Here is a 21289-nt window from a genome sequence, read left to right on the forward strand (position 1 = left end):
AGCTAAAGTATTTCTGTGTATAGAGTTAAATCCCCCATAATAACACAAATACAGTCATGTAAAGCACTGTGAACTACTGCTGTATGAAAGGTGCTGTATAAATAAATATAATTATTATTATTATTAGTAGTAGTAGTAGTAGTAGTAGTATTGTTATTGTTGTTATTGTTGCTTTTATTATTATTATTAGTAGTAGTAGTAATAGTAGTAGTATTGTTATTATTGGTATTATAATTATCCTTATCAGTAGTATTATTATCGGTAGTATTATTACTATTATTGTTATTATTATCATTACAATTATTATTATTATTATTAGTAGTAGTATTGCTATTATTGTTGTTATTATTTTGATCAGTGTTATAATTATTAGTATTATTACTATTATTATTATTATTAGTATTATTAGTAGTAGTATTAGTATTAATATTATTATTATTATTAGTAGTAGTAGTAGTAGTATTAGTATTATTATTAGTAGTAGTAGTAGTATTATTAGTATTATTAGTATTATTATTGTTAGTAGTATTATTAGTATTATTACTATTATTATTATTATTATTATTAGTAGTAGTAGTAGTAGTAGTAGTAATAGTATTATTAGTAGTAGTGTTAGTAGTAGTATTGGTAGTAATATTGGTAGTAGAATTAGCAGTAGTATTGGTAGTATTAGTATTATTATTAGTAGTAGTAGTATTAGTAGTAGTAGTAATAATATTATTATTAGTAATAGTATTGGTAGTAGTAGAAGTATTGTTATTACTATTAGTAGTAGTATTATTATTTGTAGTAGTATAATTATTAGTAGTAGTATTAGTAGTAGTAGATCTCGGCTCATGTTGGATGTATTTTGTCCATCATATTATATCCTGACCTGGGTTTTCAGTGTTCCATGGTCAGGACTGTTACAGGTACTTGCAGACCTGTGGTTTATTTTACCAGACTCACTTCTCTTGACTGTATTATTTTCTCAGTTCTTTTATTTCTTCTTTGTGTTTGTTTTTCATCAATAACCCATCGATTATTCATCCATTGTTGTCGTTCTGTCTCTGCATTTCTCAGCTTCTAACCTAAAGTGTGACACTGAAGACTCCATTATAAAAATTGCTCTACAGCCTGGTGGTAATTTGCACTTGAAAGCTTCCACTCAGGATGCTGCAAGATAGAAAATGAGAGAAAATTACAGTCTCACTTCCTCGCTTTCTCGCTGGTGATGAAGTTCATGTTAACACAGTATTTGATGTGTACATAGTCTGGAAGTTTTAGCTTCACACTGATGTCTCGCTGCTTTGGTTCATCTTTCACCACTTTAGGCTCTGAATATCAGTAGATCTGTCGCAGGTCTACAAGACAAGTAAGACTAATGCTGGTGTAAGTGAGGGTAATTTACAATGTAATACTTAATGCTTTACTGGTACCTGCTGTTACCTACACCAACATCTGAATAAGGGAGGTACTGCCACTTTTCCCCACTATAAGCACTGAATATAATTGTTGGTGCTTCCCTGAAAATGACATAAACTTTATTTTCTAGCATGGGCAGCACGGTGGCTCGGTGGGTAGCACTGTCACCTCACAGCAGGAAGGTCCTGGGTTCGATTCCCAGGTGGAGCGGCACGGTGGCTAAGTGGGAAGCACTGGTGGGGCGGTCTGGGTCCTCTCTGTGTGGAGTTTGCATGTTCTCCCTGTATCTGTGTGGGTTTTCTCTGAGAGCTCCAGTTTCCTCCAACAGTCCAGAGACATGCTAGAGAGGTGAATTGGAGATACAAAATTGTCCATGACTGTGTTTGACATTAAAAGACTTGAACAGATGAATCTTGTGAATGTAACCAAGATGTGCAAATATAAGCAAATTAAAATCAGACAATGAGTTTAAGCTGTTAATCAGGAAGATTTTGAATACTTATACTTTATTAGGATTTATTTTTTTAATTAACGTCTTGCTGGTTGACATTTCATGCAGTTTCTATTAGACTGAACTCATTTAAAGGTTGAAAATCTTTCAGAGCTTCTGTGATACGGCTGTGTTATTCGGTAATGATCACTTTAGCAGAAAGTGCAGATAAGAAAAGCAATTTCATGCAGGAAATGTTTACAAAAATCAAAGCAAATCTGACTTTTCTCTCTTTAGCACTGTTTGCAAATGTGTCTGGCCTGACACGATGATATTTTGCAGTGTTTTCCATAACCGTGCCTTCAGGGCTTCATTATAAGTCTGAAACAATGTGAGATAGCATTGATGTGTTTGTAGAACGTTGTGAAACTGTGCTCTTGTGACTAATGCAACAGATGGATGTTTTATTCAGGCTTTGGAATCTTTCGGCTTCGAGGCAGAAGTTCTGAACACTTTTGTCAAGCTGTCGCATCAGTGGACAAGATCCGGTCTCACAGGCTGCCAAAATGCCTTTGTGTAAAGTACAAATAAACCTAAAGTGTAAAGTGCTGGCTGCACCACTCGTGGAGGATTATGCTATACTATAAGTATTCTTGACCAGACAGTCCAGTTTCTCTCGTAGACGTAGCTAGGGCTTAATTTTACGTTTTTCAAAAATCACAGATTTCACAGATTTTTTTAAAGAAAAATGCCACATTTCCCAACAGTCATTAAATTACACTCATAAATTGGGGCGGCACGGTGGCTAAGTGGGTAGCACTGTCGCCTCACAGCAAGAAGGTCCTGGGTTTGATCCACAGGTGGGGCGGTCTGGGTCCTTACTGTGTGGAGTTTGCATGTTTTCCTTATGTCTGCATGGGTTTACTCCGGGTGCTCCGGTTTCCTCCCACAGTCCAAAGACATGCAAGTGAGGTGAATTGGAGATACAAAATTGTCCATGACTGTGTTCGATATAACCTTGTGAACTAATGAACCTTGTGTAACTACCGTTCCTGTCATTAATGTAACCAAAGTGTAAAACATGACGTTAAAATCCTAATAAACAAACAAACACTCCATAAACACTCTATAATCACTCCATAAACAAACACTGCATAAATTGAATGATAAAATAAATGGAAGCTGCTGGAGTTTTTGAATACCATGTTCACTCACTGTCCACTCTATCAGACACTCCTACCTAGTTGGTCCACCTTGTAGATGTAAAGTCAGAGACGATCGCTCATCTATTGCTGCTGTTTGAGTTGGTCATCTTCTAGACCTTTATTAGTGGTCACAGGACGCTGCCCACGGGGCACTGTTGGCTGGATATTTTTGGTTGGTTGACTATTGTCAGTCCAGCAGTGACAGTGAGGTGTTTAAAACCTCCAGCAGCACTGCTGTGTCTGATTTACTCATACCAGCACAACACACACTAACACACCACCACCATGTCAGTGTCAGTGCAGTGCTGAGAATGATCCACCACCCAAATGATACCTGCTCTGTGGTGGTCCTGGGAGAATCCTGACCATTGAAGAACAGCATGAAAGGGGGTGACAAAGCATGCAGAGAAACAGATGGACTACAGTCAGTAATTGTAGAACTACAAAGTGGAGCTGATAAAGTGGACACTGAGTGTAGAAACAAGGAGGTGGTTTTATTATTATGGCTGATCGGTGTATGTGTATTTATTTTGCAGCACTACACAAGAAAAACTACCCACATGGTCCAAAGTAAAGTTGTTAGGGTCACTGCCCCCAAATATTTGACACGCCTTTCACCCCCTTCCATTTAAGCCAACTGACCGGTCCTTGCCAAATTCTGACAGCGTGCTCCTTTTATCAGGCTCAAAAGTCGTCCCCCAGGGTCGCCGAACAGCAGCCGTGAGACAAACATGACCGTAGTATATTAAAGAGGGTTGTTACCATGGAGATGGATGCTGACAGACTGCTGATTGGAGGAGGTTGATTAAACAGAGTTGTTACTTGTAGAACTCATAGCAGCTCTTCCTGTTCCCTGTTCCTCAGCCTTCTGTGGAAACCCTCAGTATCCACCTCCACCTGCAGTGCATACAAATCAGCTCTAATCCATCACAATGAACCAAGAGCTTATAGGTTTAGCTACACTACTACTGGGATTTAAAAACAAGTCAGAATAAGAAAAGAAACAGTCAACTAGTCAACTGATCAGCCATGACATTAAAACCACCTCCTTGTTTCTACACTCGCTGTCCATTTTATCAGCTCTACTTACCATATAGAAGCACTTTGTAGTTCTACAATTACTGACTGTAGTCCATCTGTTTCTCTGTATGCTTTGTTACCCTTCTTTCATGCTATTCTTCAATGGTCAGGACTCTCCCAGAACCACTACAGAGCAGGTATTATTTAGGTGGTGGATCATTCTCAGCACTGCAGTGACACTGACATGGTGGTGGTGTGTTAGTGTGTGTTGTGCTGGTATGAGTGGATAAGACACAGCAGCGCTGCTGGAGTTTTTAAACACCTCACTGTCACTGCTGGACAGAAAAATCCACCAACCAAAAACATCCAGCCAACAGCGTCCTGTGACTACTGATGGTCTAGAAAATGACCAACTCAAACAGCAGCAATAGATGAGCGATCGTCTCTGACTTTACATCTACAAGTTGGACCAACTAGGTAGGAGTGTCTAATAGAGTGGACAATGAGTGGACACGGTATTTAAAAACTCCAGCAGCGCTGCTGTGTCTGATCCACTCATACCAGCACAACACACACTAACACACCACCACAATGTCAGTGTCATTGCAGTGCTGAGAATGATCCACCACCCAAATAATACCTACTCTGTTGTGGTCCTGGGAGAGTCCTGACCTCCCAGTAATTGTAGAACTTCAAAATGCTTCTATATGGTAAGTTGAGCTGATGCACGGATGAAAAAAGAGGGGTTGAGGGACTGCGCACACATCTGAGGGGGAATATACCCTCCTGGAACGCAGTCGGGATCCCCAGCAGCAGGAGACTAACTGGCTACACTACACTGAGAAAAAGGGAAAAAAATGCCTAAATAAATAGAAAAAAACACTTTAAATAATTTTAGACATGAATTTCATAACAAAACATCAAACAGATGCCAGTGGTGCGAGGTTTAGCGTTTTAGCACAGACTTGTTGACTGTTTCTTGCATAATGGCTCAAAAATGTAAAACTAATGCTAATTTCACCTGTCATTTTTGTTTGCCATCACACTCCTTCCAGTCCGCTGTGTGCATTCCAAACAGGTTTAAGCAGAAATACAAAATAAATGCTGAAAAATACAAATCTTTTACAGTTACTCTATAAAACAAAGCCCTAGCTGTGAGTAATTAAAAGTTTGCTCTCTGTTGAAGGCGTACTCTTGCCCCGTACAGAGTGTTGACCCTGACCAGGATACCAGACCTGCTAAAACTGAATAAATGAATGATAATTGTAACGACTTTTCTTAAGCAGTTGGGGAATGAATTAAATGTTGATTGTTGTTGCTTTTCAGGGCCAGCCGGTGGGTCAGTGTGACTTCAGCAGACGCCTCCTGTGTATAGAGAAGGAAATCATCTTCCCACGCTCCGAAAAAATCAAGATGGGACTGATCAACAAGACCAAGGAACCTTTCAGTGTTAGGAACAAGCCTTTCTTCGACCTTCACGCTGCTCGCAAGGTAAGAGAGAGAGTTGATAGCAATCTAGATGTACAGGCGCATACACACCCTGGATTTTTTGCCGAGACAATGCATCGCCTTCTGAGTGACTGGCTGATTGGCTGACTGATTGTTTGACTGACTGTCTGGCTGGCTGATTGGCTGGCTGGTTGACTGACTACCTGACTGGCTGTTTTACTCATTAATTCACTGGGTAAAATGTGCATAATAACCTTTTATCATTCTTTTCTAATTTAATCTAACATTTCTTTCTCTTGTGTGTTGGTTATTCTTTTCTCTATTTTTCTATTTTTTTCTGTTTGGACTTTTTCCCAATCTAGTCATATCCAGTTCCCCAATTGTTACTTCATTTTGCTGCTGTAAACTTTCACCCTAATTATCTGCTTTTTTTGCCTGCCAAAGATTGAGTAACCCATTTAACCATCCTCCCCACAGGCACAGCCATTCATGTCTGTGTGGGTGTCCGGCCAGCACAGCTGAGATCCGAAAGCTTGTATTATAAAATATCAATAATAATATAATTAAAAGTGATAAAAAATACATAAAATATATTATAATATAAAAGAATAAAATATAATAATAATATAAAATAACAATAATAATAAAATGATATAATGATAAAAATCAGTGTAATAATAATATTAAATAATAATTAAACAACATTAATAATAATAATAATAATAATAATAAAATATAAAGTACTGATAAAACATAATATAATAATATTAATTAACAATTATAATGCGTTAAATAATAATAATAATAATAATACGAAGTAATGATAAAAATAATATAATAATAATATTAAATAATAATTATAATGTATTAAATAACATTAATAATAATAATAATAAAGAATAATATTAAATAATAGTATTAAATTAATTAAATAACTAATAGTATTAACAAAATAATAGTAATATATAAATAATAACATTAATTATTATTATCTTATATAATAATAAGAACAATACATTCATTTGAAAGTTCTTTTTTATATACTGTATTTACTTTCCAAGTGTGTTTTTTTTTCTTAAAGATCAAAGCAGCTAGGAATAACATCAGCACTGTTTGTTCTCTTAGTTCATTGTGGGTGTTCTGTTTATTTTTTAACACACATTAATTGTAATCAAACTGCACTAGTGGAAAAGCTCCGGTTCAGAGCTCACATTTAATTATTTAAATCAATCACTGTAATTTGCAAGACTTATCTTTTAGCGTCTGCTAATTATGGAGACCGGAGAGCTCATCACAAGCTACACCTCTTTCATTTAGATGCTTAATATAAGTGTCTGAATAGAAACTCTTCTCATCCACTCGCTCGCTCCTGCCTTTTAAACGAGATCAGCTCAGCTGTGTACGCTGGGGGTAAAAAGTCTTAATGCATATAAGGAATATAAATGTATTCAGTATTTTATTAAAAATTTTATGATCAGTGTATCAGCTTGAGTGAAAAATTGAAGTGCGCTTGGGTGGCGCAGCCGTCTGTTATGCTGTCCTACCATGTCTGAGATCTGGGTAAGAGTCTCTGCAATCAGGGGCCAGGTGTCTAAATAAGAACTTAAGAACTTTTTTTTTTTGCATTTTCCCCCCAATTCCAATTACATGATTGCATTACGCTTCCTCTCTACTGATGTTGACCTCCACTCTGACTGAGGAGAGCTGTGACTAACACACACACCCTCCGACAAGTATACAGTAGTTTTTTCTGACATGAAGTAGATGTTCCAGTCATTCAGTTACAAACAAAGAACAGTTGCTAAAATGATGAAGTCTGTGTGGGTGTGTGTGGGAACTGAACTAAGCACAGAAATACTGGCTGATCACGCATCACATATTTGAATAAAAATCAGTCAGTTAAGAGCGTTTTGGGTCTAATGCGCTGATCCTTTAACACTGAGACCAAAGTGTGAATCTCAGTTGTACTATTGACCAGCTGGGCGCCTACACAGACACCATTGTCTGTGCTGGCTGTGCCTGAGAGAGGGTCAAAGGTGTTCCCTATTGTGGCTGCAATTGTGGCCACCGCTGGCTGGTCAAGGCGTCTGCAGTGTGTGACTTTCCATACGCATTTCAGCTTTCCGTGTGACTCCATCTCTGGAGTCTCCATCTCCCATAACAATAATAAAATAATATAAAGTAATGATAAAAAATAATATTATAATAATAATAAATATTAACTATAATGTGTTAAATAACACTAATGATAATAATAATATAAAGTAATGATAAAAAATATGTAATAATAATATTGAATAATAATTATGTGTTAAATAACATTAATAATAATAATAATTATAATGTGTTAAATAACATTAATAATAATAATAAAATAATATAAAGTAATGATCAAAAACAATATATTAATATTAAATAATAATTATAATGTGTTAAACAACATTAATAATAATAATAATTATGTGTTATAACATTAATAATAATAATAAAATAATTTAATGATAAAAAATAATATAATATTAATATTAAATAATAATTATAATGCGTTAAACAACATTAATAATAATAATTATAATGTGTTAAATAACATTAATAATAATAATACAATAATATAAAGTAATGATAAAAAATAATATAATATTAATAATAAATAATAATTATATTGCGTTAACATTAATAATAATTATTATAATGCGTTAAATAACAATAATAATAATAATAATAGGTAAAAAGAAACAATGTGTGATAGTCTGTGACTGGTCAGGTTACAGTCAGGGAATTGGATATAACTAGATTGAAAGGAAAAGAAAATAATGAAAAAATAGATGCAGAATAAAAAATCAGTTAGATTTGCCTCGTTTATTCGAAAGTTTAGCTTCATAGTGGCTGATTTTTGTATATAAAAAATTGTAGTTATAGCCTAGTGGTTAAGGTAGCAGACTAGTAATCGAAAGGTTGCTGGTACTAGCCCCACCACTGCCAGGTTGCCAATGTTGGGTCCTTGAGCAAGGCCCTTAACCTTCAATTGCTTATATAATATATACTGTACATAGTACTGTAAGTTGCTTTGGCGTCTGCCGAAAATGTAAATGTACAATTCACTCCATTTTTAAGGACACTTCATTATAATTTGTGTCCCTGCCAGCACGTCTGCTCGTCTACAACCGATCTCTTTGTCTCCGAACCGATCAGTCCGTCTTGAGAGTTTGCGCCTGCTTGTTTTCTCATGCATGCCAATCCAGCTCGGCAGTAATCACTCATCTCTTTATTACCCCGTCCTCTTCCTCTTCATTTTCTAATCTTGTAAGAACGTCTCTATCAGCTTGGTGATTTGCCATGTGCATGCATGATAGGGGGTGAAGTCATGCCTGCACGTCCCGGTGACTGAAAGGACGTCTTTATTCTCTGGAGTGGCCATCTGCCGGGCGCACAGTGCTCTCTTAGTTAAAGAGGAAGTGTCTGAAGAGCGAATATTAGAGGAATTCGGTTCCTTCTTTCCGATGGCTAGACAGCGACGTCTTTACTGTGAGGAATACGCTCGGGAATTTCCCATCGCATCATCTTTCCAAAGACTACAGCAAGGATTTGAGAAGAAAGCTTCTGTCCTGCAGGGTCACCGTGGTCACAATGTGTCTGGCTCATATTTTTGGGGAATTTTTGTAACTGTTTTTTGTCTGAATGTGACCGAGCAGCTTGTTTCTCTCTCAAAGGCTTCTGTTTACAGTGCAACAAAACCCCGAAAACGAGGCACTTGGATCTGAGCGGCCATTTACATAAACGTGCGCCTCAATAAAGCCGTCGTGTGGATTGCTTCCTCACGTCCTTTATCATCGTTAAGTACGCTGCTGGCCAGGCAGATGAGGACGGGGAGATGAGCTGCGATTCGATTAGCTCCAGCCCAAGCAGGGTGTAAAAAGCACATTAGCACTCTGTGAATAGAGGCGGACGGGAGTGATGAAGAGCTTCTAGTGGTGTTAATCCTGGCCCTCGCTCGGATTCATGTGCTGGCCCTCGCTCAGATAGAGTCATGTGCTGAATGGAATCGCATATCAAGGTCAATTCAGCCTCGTAGACCACATGCATGCGTGCACACTGTCCTCACCGTGTTGCTAACCAGGCTGATATTCAGGCTATTAGTTTTAAGAATAAATAAATTGAATGATAGAATAAATGGATGCTACAATACACAGCACAACCTACCTTAACGGTTGAATGTAAACCTAGAACATCTAGTGACGGTGCGAGGCTCCGTCTCAAATACAAAAATTCTTGTCTGTGTTTTGACCCCCCCTCTCTGCGTCCACAGGACTGGTTGGGACTCAGTTACCCGAGTCGTGTTTTTAGCTGCTTTACTTCGACATCTTAGACATTTTGGCTAACTGAATTGCCGTAGGATTGCTAGAACCGCCTCAAACTGCCTTGAATGCTGCGCGCTGAACACAAACCTTAAAGTTTGAATTTCACAGCAAATTGCATATTATACGGGATGCGATTTTTACGACCGCGAATTAGGTAGGGCCTTAGATAAAATGTTCTGATGATAATATTGTTGTCCATTCATTTAGGGCAGCACGGTGGCTAAGTGGGTAGCACTGTCACCTCACAGCAGGAAGGTCCTGGGTTCGATCCCCAGGTGGGGCGGTCCCGGTCCTTTCTGTGTGGAGTTTGCATGTTCTCCCTGTGTCCATGTGGGTTTCCTCCGGGAACTTCGGTTTCCTCCCACAGTCCAAAGACATGCAAGTGAGGTGAATTGGAGATACTAAATTGCCGCTAACTGAATGCCACCTCATAGTGCGAATTAACCACGTGGGTGTCCACGTGGGTTTCCTCCGGGAACTTCGGTTTTCTCCCACAGTCCAAAGACATGCAAGTGAGGTTTCCAGCAGTGGAAGACAAATTGACTATGCTAAAAACTGGGGAGAAAATGCCCCATATGTGGCAAATATGTGGCAAACAGAATGGAACACAAAATGGGGGTGGCATGGTGGCTCGGTGGGTAGCACTGTGGCTTTACAGCAAGAAGGTTCGATTCCCAGGTTGAACGGTCCGGGTCCTTTCTGTGTGGAGTTTGTATGTTCTCCCCGTGTCTGTGTTGGTTTCCTCCTGGAGCTCCGGTTTCCTTCCTCAGTCCAAAGACATGCAAGTGAGGAGAATTGGAGATACTCAATTGTCCATGACTGTGTTTGACATTAAACTTGTGAACTGATGAATCTTGTGTAACCAGTAACTACCTGTACTGTCATGAATGTAACCAAAGAGTGTAAAACATGATGTTAAAATCCTAATAAATAAATAAGTAATGGGAGAAGCTACCCCACTCTGTGATATTTGCCAAATGGCCTAAATACTTACATGAATGACAATCTATAGCAATAACTAAGACTATGAGAAAAATCTTTAGAAACAATCCTCAATTTCTTGAAAACAAAATGGTTATAAATGAACTAAAAAACTATGATCTAAATGATCTAAAAAACAGCATACTAAAACAACACTTGACAAGGGCTGTAGACTTACCCACCCTTTCTGCTGTGAATATAACCATTGTGTAAACACAGCATAAAACATCGAATTAAATAAATAAACTCTGGTGACTCAACAGCTGGTTGGTCACTTAAGCTTTTATTCAGACAGTTTGCTTCCCTAAATTACTACTATTGTGTTGCTTGTAAGACCTCACGGCTTTGCCCTCTGATCAGAATTTCACTGGCTCCAGATCAGCCAGGTGTGGAATAACTGAAACTATCAGAAATGCATCAGCAATTTGCTCTGTTAACAATTTAAAATTCTGCTGATTTTTGCTTCAATCCGAGCATGCTTATTGATCATACCGTAAAGTGCTAAAGCTAATGTCGCTAATGTAGTCTCACTCGCAGCTCTCCACCTCACTTTCATAGATTTTTGATCCGAGCCGAGCTGAAGTCACTTCCGAGAGATCACGTCATGTCTAATGATGCAATAAATATTGAGCGTTGGAAGGGGAATTGTCCTGGACGGTGTATCTTTATGGAGAATTCGTTGGATATGCATCAAATCCCTTGATGCACATTCAAACTTTGCTTGCCATTAAGTCTGTCAAATACTTACAGTTAGGACAACTGAGTCCAAGTTCACTTTTTTGTTGACCATCTATTCCAGAAGCATGAGCATGGCTAATCAAACCCATAAAACATCCTTCACTCTTCTGGAATTGCTCAAAATGATTGATATGTTTGGGAATTTGTGCTTGTTCAGTCAATAGAACATTTCCAAGACCAAGTTAACGTTGGATGAGGAGGTCTGGCTTGCAATCCACATTCCAGTTTATCCCATAGGTGGTGAATAGGGTTTGGATTAATAGTGGGGCTAAAACATGCAAACTCAATTATCGAAAGGGCTGTCCACATACTTTTGGCCATATTGTGTCTTGAGATTTCAATGCTTTCTGCAACTTATAAATTGTTATCTTGGCATTATGGACAGGGCATAAATAAGTGTCCTCAGTCTAGAACAGGAATAAGTGTCCAAACCCAGAGTTCAAGCAGTTTAAACATTTTTTTTAAAAACCTGCTTAATAGCTGGCCGACTAAGATACCTTGCGAGCTGTTCAAAAATAGTAACGGGGGCCGCTCAGGTGGCGCAGCGGTAAAAACACGCTAGCACACCAGAGCTGGGATTTTGAGTCTCAGCTCTGCCATCTGGCTGGGCTGGGCGGCCACATGAACAACGATTGGCTGTTGTTCAGGGTGGGATGAGCCGGACCAGGGTTCCTCATAACTGGTGCAATTACGACCTCTGCTGGCTGGTTGATGGCGCCTGCGCAGAGTTGGGGAATGATACTGATCAGGGTGTGGCTCTCCGTGCACAGGGCTGATCCGCACATGAACTCGCCTCGTGCGGGTGAAAAGATGCAGTCGGTACTGCACATGTGTCGGAGGGGGCGTGTGTCAGTTGCGAAGTTCCTCAGTCAGCAGTGGAGGGTTGTATTGGTAGAGGTGAAGCGTAACACAAACAGGGTAATTGGATACGACTAGATTAGGGGAGAAAATTGGGGGAAAAAGAGAAAAAAAATGGTAACAGGGTGCAAGTGGCCCTTATGTTGTAGTTTGGACATTTCTGGTCTGGAAACTAGTGCTTACAGGTTGTGTTGCAGGAACAAGACACTTTCTGTACATGTGATCAGTAACAATTCAGCTGAGTGCCAATTTAGGAGCAAGGGTGTACGTGGTGAATTAAAGCTTGCTTGATTGTGGGCAGTGTTTCCAATGATTCAGCTTTTTATTCCTGGCACATGTGTTCTTCCAGAGGTTCTTAAAATACATCTTATTATCTCAGTACATTTTGGGTTTTTGTTCTTCTTGACGTCAGCAAGAGACCACTGTTCCATGGAGTCTGATATATCATCTTTTTCCCCCACATACTAATTGCTGGGGGGGGGGTCAGCAGACGTAACGATTTTCAACATTTATTAATGTATTTTGCTTTAAACATGTAAGTATTAGGCACATTTGAATAGTCGTGATTTGAGTCGTGAAATTAATTCCCATCATCTTTGTTGTTCTCAGATTTACCTTCTAGTTCAATTTATTTATTTATTTTGACTGATTTATTTTGTTGCTCCTTTTCGGTCTGATAGTTTTTTTTTTTGAATGACTCATCGAGCAGGTCATTGAGCTCAGTAGGAGTCCTGGTTAAAGGCAAAGTAAAGCTGCACAGTTAAAAATAATCGAGTACCACAGTCCACCTTGGAGCTCTGTTTTGATGATACGCTGATAGAAATGAAACAGTGACATTGATTTTTTTTTTTGTGACTGGAAGTCGTTTTTCCTGTGTAGTTTGGCTGCAACCGGGAAAGAAGAATGCAGATACATACAGAATCTGACAGCAGAAATGATGCTCAGTACTTACAGTATCTGAATAGCTGTGTCTAGTTTCAGAGGATTTTTAGATGCATCTTGGTCTTCAATTATCACTCTTGAACTCTCTTGAACTTGATTTAGGCTAAAAGCAGCATTATCCTGCACAATTCTTAACTCATTTAATGCATATTGTTGCTCAGAAAGACTTAAATATCAATACACTGATCAGCCGTAACATTAAAACCTCCTTGTTTCTACACTCACTGTCCATTTTATCAGCTTGAAGTTCTACAATTACTGACTGTAGTCCATCTGTTTCTCTGCATACTGTTTTAGCCTGCCTTCACCCTGTTCTTCAATGATCAAAACCCCCACAGGACCACCACAGAGCAGTTATTATTTAGGTGGTGGATCATTCTCAGCACTGCAGTGACACTGACATGGTGGTGGTGTGTCAGTGTGTGTTGTGCTGGTGTAAGTGGATAAGACACAGCAGCGCTGCTGGAGTTTTTAAACACATCACCATCACTGCTGGACTGAGAATAGTCCACCAACCAAAAATATATCCAGCCAACAGCGGCCCGTGTTAAGGTGTGAATGTGTTTGTGTGTGATAGACTGGCACCCTGTCCAGGGTGATTCTATACACCCATTGAGAGCTGGGATAGGCTCCAGCTTAGGATGAGCGGCATAGAAAGTGAATGAGTGAGTGAGGTCGATTCAGTTAAAGTAGCAGGATAAACCAGCTAAAAGAAGCTAACATGCATGGTAATTAAGTCTAACATTAAATTATACAGTTTTTTTATGTGTGCCTTTTTAAATGACCAAATTCGAAGTCTTTTCAGTTCATTTTGGTTTGTGATTGAGCTGTTGTTGCTTCTGGATGCTTCTACAAGGTAGAACATTGAGAAACTAACTGAAAGTTGTCTTGCATAGATAGTGTTAAGTTTTAAGTCACCGAGCTCTACTGGAAACCACCAGGGTGGAAATGATTGAATTACCAAAAAGCATTAGTTAAAGACGGTGTCTGGATATTTTGGCTATGTAACCCATGTACAGTGACATGTTATAGTACCGGCACTTTTACTGTAACTGATAGTTCTCAAGTACAAATGGGACTCTGGAAAGTGTCCCTCATGTTCCAGCAGCTTTTAAATTTCAGCAGACCAGTTGGTTTTGTTGGTTTGAGGATTACATTTGAAAATCTTTTCTCAATTTGAAAAGAAGACTGAACTTGTTTGCGACCTTGGACCTTATCTGTGAGTGCTGAGCATTTTATTATGAGCAGCCTTGTTCACTCTGTATTAATCCGTCCATGTCTTCTTTAATCTCGACTTAAGAAACTTTCATTTCCATTTCCTTCTTAGGTGGTAATTACAGGACTCTAAATCTCCACTCCCAAATATTTCAAATTTAATCCTTCTCGTCACCAGTCTGCTCAGCTCGTCTCAGAAACGAGGCACGAGTACAGAATCCGGCTCTCAGTTGGACCTGGCTCATCGACCTTGCTTGCCTCCATCATTTTGTTGATCTATTATTCGGTTCAAGCGAGAGTTTTCCAGGCTCTGATGGAAGCGAAAGGTTTAATGAAACCTGCTTGCTCAGGTGCAGTGTGACGGCTGAAGCGCTGCCCTCGTTTGAGTGCTGGGCCGGCTGAAATCATGACCAGACTCCACAATGCTGGAAAAGGTGGCAACCCTAATGATGCTGCCGGGATGAGACCAGAATACGAGGGCTCTTCAAAAAGTTTCCACACTTTTTTCAACTCTATTTATTAAGAATTTCAAAAGCAAATTACATCACTTTTCTACGTAGTCACCTACAGCACATAGTCACTGCTTTCACATCATCATCATCATCACATGAAAATCTTCTTCCCCTTAAAGCTTCTTTGAGCGTCCAAAAAGGTGGAAATGAGATGGCGCTAAATCCAGACTATAAGCTCTCTCTCAGTCTCACAGACACAACCAATTACTACTCCTCCCACTCTCATTGTTTCCAACCAAAATATAAAAGTGCTGAAACTTTTTGAAGATTTCTCAAACAATCCTCTACCCTCGGGTTCTGTCTCATTTAATGCCTGAACCAAGAGTTTTTAGGTTGGGCTGTTAGCGATTAGCCTATTTAACCAACAAAAAACATTGCTGAATCAGTGGGTCTGTCATTGTACCTGCTCCCGGAAAAAAGGTTGTCTAAATTTTTAGATGACTTCAAATGCTGCCTACTGAGGTGCCTTAATTTGAAGCTATAATCTGACTGAATAACGAGGAGCGTCTGATGCTTCCTAGCGGTGAAGGCAATCCCAGCATTCAGTGTGGCACAACTTTTCTCACAAAAAAGGACAAATATAGCGGACGAATGTGGAGCAACCAACGGAGTTCTTTTCAAATGTAAATAAATTCTCATTGATTTTTAATTTGTATAAAGGTGCACAAGTGTCATTTATTTGCAAATTCGGGCTGGTTAATGACAATTTACTGTTTTCAGTACACAGAGGGAGACGTTAGCTGGAATGCTAGCGGGTTGTGCCACCTCAGCCCATTGGTTTGAATGGCCTGATGCTAACCGTATTAGCTTAGTAAGCGAAAACTGTGGTGACACAATCGCTGTATAAGTAGTGCGTCTAAATAATCTGCCTTATAAGTTTGTTGTCTTATTAGAATCCTCTCGACTTAGGCAGCTGCCCAGGTAGCAGTAGGCAGCAAGGCAGCTCACTAGGCTTTCAGACAGACCCAGTGAGTTATAGAAACTGAGAAATGAATTGAGAGCGATTCGAAAACTGCACATTACATATAACAGCAGAAAGAAGAGAAAGCATGTGTTGTACACTTCCATGTAGTCACTAATGTCAGTAGTTTTGTTCATGTGTAAAAGTTTGCTAACGTTTTTAGCAGGGATTGATTGAATATGCTGCCCCATGACCCATTATTACAGTACAGTATCACTGACTGGGGCCGAAAGTATGTGGATATGTACTTGTCCCCTGCTCTATCAACGATTCAGGGTCATTGGAAACATTGGATTTTTTTATGCAACTCAATTGTCCATTTCTCCCAAAGATAGCAGGGGCACAGATACTTAAAAAAAAAGGAAACTACACTGCTTGGGTGGCCCAATGGTCCAGCGCAGTGGTCCCCAACGACAGGGCCACTGACCGGTACCAGTCATTTGTTACTGAGCCACACAGAGAGAATAAATAATAATTTTTTTTCTGTTTTATTGACAATCACACTCTGAAAGATTCTTTATTTTGAAACATCTGTTCCTCTTGACACATATGATACGTACCTATTTCAGTCACTTTGTATAATTTTATTTTAAATTCTCTCGCCTCTGCCAGTCTGTGAAATTATATCTTATATGAAACCGGTCCATGGTTCGAAAAAGGTCAGGGACCGCTGGTCTAGCGCTAGCACACTACTGCAGAGTGATCGAACTCGCGAGTTTAAATATCAGCAGAGCCGTGGCTCGGCCTGGCTTCCACATGAACGCGAGCTGTCATGTTTGAGGAAGGGTAGGTCAGACGGGGTTCTTCTTTCTGTGTGGGAATTAAACACTGGCAGGTGATAAGATGCGTTTGAAGGTTGGACACAGGGTGGAGGGAGGGTGTAGTGATCTGGCTCTTTTTGATCAAACTGGGGGTTGTGTAAACCTGAAACATAAAGTTTGTGTGTGTGCTTGATTTTTTCAAGTGTTTTCTCTGCAGTCTGTTTGACAGGATTGTGGAACTGATTAAATTCCATATTTAGAAAATCATGAATTAATATGATATTTACATTTTTCATTTTGGTACTTTAATGTCAGGTTGATACATTTGACATTTTTAGAAGAGTAATAAAAAAAGAGAGGTTAGAATCAAATCTGGTGTCTGAAAGTGCTAAAAGAAGCGTATAGAACATCCTCCAGCTGGAGGTGGTGTTAATTCACACACCAGCTTTGGCCAAAATACACCGATCAGCCATAACATTAAAACCACCTCCTTGTTTCAGCTCCACTTACCATATAGAAGCACTTTGTAGTTCTACAGTTACTGACTGTAGTCCATCTGTTTCTCTACATACCTACATTTTAGCCTGCTTTTACCCTGTTCTTCAATGGTCAGGACCCCCACAGGACCACTACAGAGCAGGTATTATATAGGTGGTGGATGATTCTCAGCACTGCAGTGACACTGACATGGACACTGACCTGAGTTTTTAAATACCGTGTCCACTCACTGTCCACTCTATTAGACACTCCTACCTAGTCGGTCCACCCTGTAGATGTAAAGTCAGAGACGATCGCTCATCTATTGCTGCTGTTTAAGTTGGTCATCTTCTAGACCTTCATCAGTGGTCACAGGACGCTGCCCATAGGGCACTGTTCGCTGGATGTTTTTGGTTCGTTGACTATTCTCAGTCCAGCAGGGACAGTGAGGTGTTAAAAACTCCAGCAGAGCTGCTGTGTCTTATCCACTCATACCAGCACAACACACACTAACACACCACCACCATGTCAGTGTCACTGCAGTGCTGAGAATGATCCACCACCCAAATAATACCTGCTCTGTAGTGGTCCTGTGGGGGTCCTGACCATTGAAGAACAGCATGACAGGGGGCTAAAAAAAGTATGCAGAGAAACAGATGGACTACAGTCAAGTGCTTCTATATGGTAAGTGGAGCTGATAAAATGGACAGTGAGTGTATAAACAAGGAGGTGGTTTTAATGTTATGGCTGATCTGTGTATATTAGACCATCACTCTTTATATCATTTTTGCTCTTTCTTTTCTTGCTCTTTTGCTCTTTGGAGAGGTCACGAGGCTCTTGGTTCAGCTGTTGATGTCATTGATGTGAAATTCTTTTTCAAGATGAACACAGCCAGATCCGGTCTGGCTTCTGGATGTTTGGGTGCTTGTTTAAGTGAAGCGAGTTCTGGAAGAGCTGAAATCACGACCAGACTCCACAAAAAACAGTGTTTCATCCAGCATGATGGCTCCAGGATGTGACCTGAATATCAACCCACTTCTTTTATCTCTGACTGTATTTTACTCCTGCACCTGGAGTTCTGTGATTGATTTGGGAGAAAAGGAGGAGAAAAATACTCCTGGTATTTTGTGGGTAATCAGAAGTATAATTTTGGTGCCAATTTTCTACCCTATTATCCTACCCAATATTCAGCCAGGCTTTTTAACTGCTGAGTGATTTTGGGAACTCGATCGTGCAAAAACTTGGTGTGTTTCTCATGTGTAGTGTGTTTTGTTAGTGTTATGGAAAAATTAGATGTCATGCTTAATACACTGATCAGCCATAACATTCTACAATTACTGACTGTAGTCCATCTGTTTCTCTGCATGCTTTGTTAGCCCCCTTTCATGCTGTTCTTCAATGGTCAGGACCCCCACAGGACCACTACAGAGCAGGTATTATTTGGGTGGTGGATCATTCTCAGCACTGCAGTGACACTGACATGGTGGTGGTGTGTTAGTGTGTGTTGTGCTGGTATGAGTGGATAAGAAACAGCAGAGCTGATGGAGTTTTAAACAGGGTTTTAAGACTATTTTAGAGCATTTTTTGGATTTGAATTTTTTTACTGTACCTCATTTCTGAATTCTTTGCACACTCAAGCCAGCCGTGCTTCTGGGAATGGGGGAGCTCTTTTAGAGAAGGGGATGGTGAGCAAAACTGTCCTTTTTTTGACCTAACAGCACAGTTTGAATGCTTTTACCAAATAATCAGATACTGCGATGGAAACTATGTGTTGTATAACAACACAAGCCTCAAGTCACAGTCACTGAACACAGATTCTCAGGGAATTATAAAAGAGGTTGGGAGAAGGTCATGTTAAGTCATTTCTGAGTAAAAAACAACCCAGTAACTAGAACACTGGTAAATTATTATAAAATAAAAAACAAGGACTTTTAAAAAAGCCAACAGATTGTTTTTTGAAGTTGCACTTGTATTTGGTTTTGGCTTCTTTCATTAGTTAGCACCTACACACCATCATGTTGATGGACTGACGGAGGATGGACTGTTTAAGGAAACAATCATTAAGTTGTCGCTGCTGGTGAGATTCGGCTGAGCTTTCTTTCTTCTCAGCTAAACATGTTTGTTTCTACGCAGAGGGCTTGTCATGTCTGAAGTCAAACGAACGAGGTGTTTGCTTGGGCTGCGTTTATTTATTGAACGTTCTGTCATCTTTTCAGCACGTCGACTGGATGTGTAGGTGTGAATGAGGAGGTGCTGATGTCTTCACAATAGAGACGACACACGCAGATGGGTCTTAATTAAAAGAGACTTTAGATGGTCCTCAGCGTAGATGCATTAAATGGAAGGTTTCTGCCAGCTGATTGAACTGTTGATTGTTTGAGTGTTTTTGGAGGATTTTTTATTTTTTAAAGTGTCGTGTTGTGGACTGGCGCTTGGAATTAGATTCGATTGATCAGAAAGCTGCTGTGTTCCGTATTAAATTATTTCGTCCTGTTTTGTCTTCCCCCGTGAATACTACATGCATTATGTATGAATGAATTGAATCATTTTAGTGCAGCTTCTCTTAGAGTGAAATGTAATAGTTCCTTCTTACACTTGGATGCACAATGTGTGACTAGAATATCAATCGAGTGGTTTTTAAACACAACCCATTCCTATGCCTGCACAGCCACATACACAAAAGGGTTTGATGCACCTTGTTGTGACATTCACCTCATCACCACTATTTACTTTATCTGTAATTGAGTCTCACAAGCTCTTGTATTGGTCGGTGCCAGACACCCATTGCAGTTTCAGAGATACTTTAACCCAGTAGTCTGGCAATTAACAGTAACAACAATCATAACATCAGTAACAACATTAACAGTAACAACAATAATAACAGCAGTAACAGTAACAACATTAACAGTAACAACAATAATAACAACATTAACACTAACAACATTAACAGTAACAACAATAATAGTAACAGTAGCAACGGTAGCAGTATCAGCAATAACAGTAAGAGCATTACCAACAGTAACATTACCAACAGTAACATTACCAACAGTAACATTACCAACAGTAACAACAATAATAGTAACAGTACCAACGGTAGCAACAGTACCAGCAATAACAGTAACAGTACCAAGAGTAACAACATTAACAGTTACAACAATAATAGTAACAGTAACAGCAATAACAGTAACAGCAGCAGCAATAACAGAAACAGTACCAACAGTAACAAAAGTAAAAGGAAAGACAACAACAATAATAGTAACAACAGTAACTACATTAACAGTAACAACACTAACTGTAACAATACAAACAGTAACATAAACAGCAGTGACAGTAACCAACAGTAACAGTACCAACAGTAACAGTACCAATAGTACAATAAACAGCAGTAACAGTACCAATAGTAACAGTACCAACAATAACAGTACTAACAATAACAACAGTAAGAATACCACTCTATCATATAACAGGATGTATACAGTATATTCATATAATGTGTATAAGTGGATCCATATATATCCATTCCTTTGGTGTGCATGAGAATGTCTCATATAGACTACATGACCAAAACTATGTAGTCGCCTGATCATAAGCTTGTTAAACATCCCATGCCAAAATCACTCACATTATAACAGAGCCCCCCTCAGAGTTTGGGTAATGCACACTACATGACTGATACCCCCGGCAGCTAAAACAGCCTCCACTATTCAGGATAACTTTTACACAACTCTATTTTGGAGATCCTTTTTTGTGTGCATTCAGTTTTGTGAGGTCAGGCAGTGATGCTAGACAAGAAGGCCTGGCTTACAGTTGACATTCCAATTCATCCCAAAGTCAGGATCACTAAACATGTCAACCCGTGTTTTTAAGGATCTTGTTTTGTTCTGAAAAACTGCAACTTAAGTTCTGAATATTAGAAAAATAATGTTTAATCATGTTTAATCAGTTCTGCTGATTGCTAAAACAGTGTGTAGTGCTTTT

At 39.2% G+C, this 21289-nt stretch overlaps 1 protein-coding gene across 1 annotated transcript in view; it reads left to right on the forward strand.

Moving 5' to 3' along the window:
- rngtt (RNA guanylyltransferase and 5'-phosphatase) overlaps positions 1-21289 on the forward strand; it is a 134232-nt gene that overhangs the window by 66447 nt on the left and 46496 nt on the right. Inside the window, exon 11 of the mRNA XM_063001128.1 lies at positions 5386-5550. Coding sequence (XP_062857198.1) covers positions 5386-5550 — 165 coding nt within the window. The remainder of the gene's footprint in view (positions 1-5385; positions 5551-21289) is intronic.

This window comes from Trichomycterus rosablanca, chromosome 9, assembly GCF_030014385.1.
Source record: "Trichomycterus rosablanca isolate fTriRos1 chromosome 9, fTriRos1.hap1, whole genome shotgun sequence".
NCBI lineage: Eukaryota > Metazoa > Chordata > Actinopteri > Siluriformes > Trichomycteridae > Trichomycterus > Trichomycterus rosablanca.